This window comes from Dipodomys ordii, unplaced genomic scaffold (genome assembly GCF_000151885.1).
Source record: "Dipodomys ordii isolate 6190 unplaced genomic scaffold, Dord_2.0 Scaffold7750, whole genome shotgun sequence".
In the NCBI taxonomy this organism is placed as follows: domain Eukaryota; kingdom Metazoa; phylum Chordata; class Mammalia; order Rodentia; family Heteromyidae; genus Dipodomys; species Dipodomys ordii.
The window spans coordinates 1-5,278 of NW_012274963.1; the positions used below are offsets into that span (position 1 = coordinate 1).

Sequence of the window (5,278 nt, forward strand, 5' to 3'; positions counted from 1 at the left end):
CGGCTTTTTTCTTTTTGCTTATGTGGTGCTGAGGAATCGAACCCAGGGCCTCATGCATGCAAGACAAGCGCTCTACCACTGAGCCACCTTCCCAGCCCATGAAAATTGATCTTAAAATGACATGTCAAACAATAGATTTTGAAGCATATATGTGTCACTAAAAAAGCTTGTTAAAACACGAATTGCTTGGTGGTGAAGATGGTAACAAACACTTGTAATCCTAGTGCTTGGGAGGCTGAATCCAGAGAATCACAAATTTGCACGTAGCCCCAGGCTACATGCTAGAACTTGTCATAGAAAAAAGAAAGGAAAAGAAAAAAACAAATGCCCAGGAATTTGCATTTCTAACAAGTTCCCAGGAGTTTCTGATGCTGTTGTCCTACTAACCACACTTAAGAATCACTGAGAAATACAGTATTTTGGAAAATACATAGTTTAGAAATACATAGTTTAGAATTATGAAACTAGATTTTGGCTTATTTTAAACTTTGATGAAAATTTACAGATTGAGCAAGAGCGGATAGATAAGATTTGGCCAAAGCTTCGAGTACTTGCAAGATCATCTCCTACTGACAAACATACACTGGTTAAAGGTGAGAGAAATTTTTACAATTATTTCAAAATATCTAAGTACAGAAATGTGTTCTGCTTCGTAAAATTAGATACTGAGTATTCCAATAGGATCTAAATACATTTTCTTTTGATGTTTTAGGTGAATTGGACTTATTTTTAGCTGTTAAAATATTATTCCCAATATAACCTTAGTTTTTAGAGTTGGTTCTTGCTCAATAAGGAAGCTTCATTCCTATGTTCATTTAATTGCATTTTTAGCCTTCAGTCTGTAAGTTACTAATTGGAATATTCTACAGAGTTACCTTCTTAAAATATTTTACAGCACAAGCATTTACTTTTATTTAAGGTATAATTGACAGCACTGTCTCAGAGCAACGCCAAGTTGTAGCTGTAACTGGTGATGGTACGAATGATGGCCCAGCGCTAAAGAAAGCAGACGTTGGATTTGCAATGGTAAGAACTACTTTATTCAAGTTGTCAGATATGATTTGGTAACAAGGTTGTTTGTTTATTAACTAGACTGATACTGGTCTTAAGCAATGTCTTCCAAGCTTAGTTTAAGGAAAGATTTATAAGTATAAAGTTTTATGTTCTACTTTCATTTGATTATGTGAAATCTAGAAGATTTCTTCAGAAAATTGTTATATTTACCTTTTATCCTATGCAATACTTAAATACATTATTTCATCTAAACCTTAGTTTTTCTGTCATTTCAAAACCATAGTGGTGGGTATTTAAATTAAAATCAACTTGAGAATTTTCCACTCAACTAAAAACTTCTTCTAAAGAATAATTGAATGCCACCATTTTATATACAGATAAAAAATCTTTCAATAGCCAAATCCAAAAATGTAAAACACTGAGGGATTTTTTTCCTTAAAATCAGCTGTCTAGTCAATATTTATATTTGACTGAAAGGTTTTGCATTTGACTGCAAAATTTATTCTGAACTGAGGTAAATATTCTTAACTATTGTAAACATATTAATGTGTTTTTAATTTTTAAATATCTGAAAGTCGCCATTCAGAAAGTTTGTAGCCTATGTACTTTGTTATTTTCCTAAATTTGAACAGCTTTGACTTCTGAGAGACAATCTGGTCATAAAAGGTTCAGATGAAAGAATGCAATGTACGTAAGTATATATTTGCATAGTTTGGTTCCCTGGTAATTTGGCTATTAAATTGGTGATTTAGAAGACCCACCAAAGACAGCATTTCAACAACAGTGAGAGAAATGATAACAGAAAATTATATGGTTAAATTTTCCTCCAAAGGCAATGATTCTTACCCAAAGATTCTTACCCAATTCCAACCCTGATACATAGATAGCTGCATCAGAATGACTTGATCTGTGAGAAGTAGCTGAAGGGCTACTCTGGGTAACACTGAATGCATTGTATTCGTCAGTTAAATGGCCACTCTTTTATACAACTATGTACAATAATATTTTTAAAATACTAGATAGTTAATTGAATGTTCTTCCTTGTGTTCTGTAGGTAAGCAGCATCATTATATAAGGAATGCTGGGTCACAAACTGCTATATGTGAGCATTTAGTAGGTTTCTTACTGCTGTTTTGACAGTTGACAAGATTAGCAGTGATAAAGGATATATATTTTTTTTTGGGGGGGGGGTCAGTTGTGGGGCCTGAATTCTGAGCCAAGGCTCTATCCCTCTGCTCTTAAGATCAAGGCTAGCACTCTACCACTTGATCCATGGTGCCACTTTGGCTTTTTTTGCTTATGTGGTGCTGAGGAATGGAACGTGCGTGCAAGGCAAGCACTCTACCACTGAGCCACCTTCCCAGCTCAAAGGATACTTTTTAACATTAAAAAAAACAAAACAAAACTTTTTCCCAAAACTTGGTTGTACAACCAGTTTTATTTCCTGTGTTTTTATATTTGCTTTGTTATAAGCCAAAAAAAAGAAAAAACAATATCACTTTAAATATTACCTTTCTTAAGCATTAGATCACTATTAAATATAATGTTAAACTTTTTGTTCACTGTATATTACCCTTTTTTTTTTTGGTCGTGGGGCTTGAACTCTGGGCCTGGGTGCTGTCCCTGCGCTCTTCAGCTCAAGGCAAGCACTCCACCTCTGGTGCCACAGAGCCACTTCTGGTTTTCTAGTGGTTTACTGGAGATCAGAGTCTCATGGACTTTTCTGCCTGAGCTGGCTCTGAACCACGATCCTCAGATCTCAGCCTCCTGAGTAGCTAGGATTATAGGCATGAGCCACCGGCTATATATTACCCTATTGAATATATAAAACAGTCTTAACTCAGAATTTCTTTTAACAGGGTATTGCAGGAACTGATGTAGCTAAAGAAGCATCTGATATTATCCTCACAGATGACAACTTTACAAGCATTGTTAAGGCTGTCATGTGGGGAAGAAATGTGTATGACAGCATCTCAAAATTCCTTCAGTTCCAGCTTACTGTTAATGTTGTAGCAGTGATTGTTGCTTTTACTGGCGCTTGTATCACTCAAGTAGGTGACATTTGTTTATTAAAATTTGCTTACTTTAATGCAAACACTATATAACTGTCTTTTGAAAGTACTTGAATAGTTAAATAAAATGAAGTTTAATATTTTAAGTTTGTTAACATAAAATCTATACTCCTTAAGTTTTTTAAACTCTAAAGGCTTCCTGAGAATTGCTGAGTCCCTGAATAGTTGTGAATGTCTATTAGGAAACTTATCTTTTCTAGGATTCACCACTTAAGGCTGTGCAGATGCTGTGGGTAAACCTCATAATGGATACGCTCGCTTCCCTGGCTCTGGCAACGGAACCACCCACTGAGTCTCTCTTGCTTCGAAAACCTTATGGTAGAAATAAGCCTCTCATCTCACGCACAATGATGAAGAATATTTTGGGTCATGCATTCTATCAGCTCGTTGTAGTTTTTACACTCTTATTTGCTGGTAAGAATTTCCTTAATTAAAATAAATTTTTAGTTAATTATCCCTACTCCAATATACTGTTTTCCAATATGTTTTAGTCTTATGATTGTTTTCAAGAGCCTAAATTCTGTTTCTGACTGCCCATTTTTCTTAAATGTCTCCGTGTTCTCAGTAGGTACTTACTAAACTTCGGAGAATGATAGATTCAGGGGAAAATAGTCTAGATCTTTGGTCTTCGCTCTGCCACTAAATTAGATATGTGGTCTTACACTCTTACCATAGTTTGAGGGGCATCCGTTTCTTCTCTTTTTTTGTTTTTCCTTTTTTTTTCCCTTTTGTCAGTCAGGGGGCTGGAACTCTGGGTCTAGGTGCTGTCATTCCAGATGAAATAGAGTCAATCTAGGTTTTATTATTATGTATTTCTTTGAAGAGTATTAAATTATTTTGTATGGCAATTACAAAACAGTAATTTTTTTTTTATTTCAGGAGAAAAGTTTTTTGATATTGATAGTGGAAGAAATGCTCCTTTGCATGCTCCTCCTTCAGAACATTATACTATTGTTTTTAATACCTTTGTGCTGATGCAACTTTTCAATGAAATAAATGCCCGGAAAATTCATGGTGAAAGAAATGTATTCGAAGGAATCTTTAATAATGCCATCTTCTGCACAATTGTTTTAGGCACCTTTGTGGTACAGGTGGGTGATTGGAAGGCATAGGTTCAATTTTAGTTATTGTGTGGGAGACATTTGATAAATTGGTACCTTGAGATGGAAATTTATTGTTAATTGGGATTTGGGGCTTTGTATATCACTAATGTCTATAGTTTCATGTTGATTCAAAATGTATATGTTCTCTTGTTATAAGTCAATGCCACAATGTCCTAGATGTATTTCTTCCAACTTTAAAAGATTATTTTTTATAAAATTAAATCAGCCAGTTTCATAATCATTGATTTATATATCTTTATTAAAATCCAGACTTGATTATCAAGTCAGCTATAATCTCACTGAATGTATTCTGTACAAGAATACAAATCTTGACACCAAAACATAGAATTAATAAATACAGAAGTAAGATTTGTAATATTTTATAGAATATTTTAAAAATGATCCTGTTAACTACCAAAATTCTTCTTTATAATTTCAATGTTTGGTAGTATTTAACAACTATATCAAAGAGAATTGTTAGACTTATAAGAAAGGAATGTTCTGTTATCTAATGCTTAATATTCCTATGTATGCTGTTTTAGGACACATAGAATAAGTAAGGATGCATAAGCATATGAATATGCTTATGAATATGCATATGAATTTTACTTATATCATTGGACAACTGAGAACGTGCCACTTCAGTTCACCCACACTCATAGAACTTTGCAGGTCACTTTTCTTCTCTTCCAGTCCATTCATAGTCATCCTAACATCGAAATGTTAACTAGGAATGAATGCTGTGTAGATTGCATTTGTCCTCTTTTCCGTAGAGTAAGATCTTTTCCAAAAAAGCATATTATTTTTTGTGAAAGTCATGAATTATTTAAAGAATTAAAATATCAGGGAATGTAGTTACATGGGCTTACATTGGAAAAAGTATAAAGTTACTCTTGGTTATGTGATTTAAAAAAAAAAAATTTGGGGGGGGGGATCTGGTCCTGGGGCCTGAACTCTGGGCCTGGGTGCTGTCCCTCAGCTCTTCAGCTCAAGTCTAATGCTCTACCACTTGAGCCACAGCGCCACTTCCGGCTTTTTTCTTTTTGCTTATGTGGTGCTGAGGAATCGAACCCAGGGCCTCGAGCATGC

The 5,278-nt window shown here is 34.6% G+C and overlaps 1 protein-coding gene across 1 annotated transcript; it reads left to right on the top strand.

Annotated features, from left to right (window-relative positions):
- Positions 1-468: 468 nt before the first annotated feature.
- Positions 469-4,177, top strand: LOC106002336 (plasma membrane calcium-transporting ATPase 1-like; the record flags this gene model as incomplete). The annotated part of the gene is made up of 5 exons (XM_013037229.1): positions 469-593; positions 920-1,026; positions 2,874-3,065; positions 3,287-3,500; positions 3,966-4,177. Coding segments are annotated over 5 exons (850 nt in total), but the record flags the coding sequence as incomplete, so codon positions are not given.
- Positions 4,178-5,278: the final 1,101 nt, after the last annotated feature.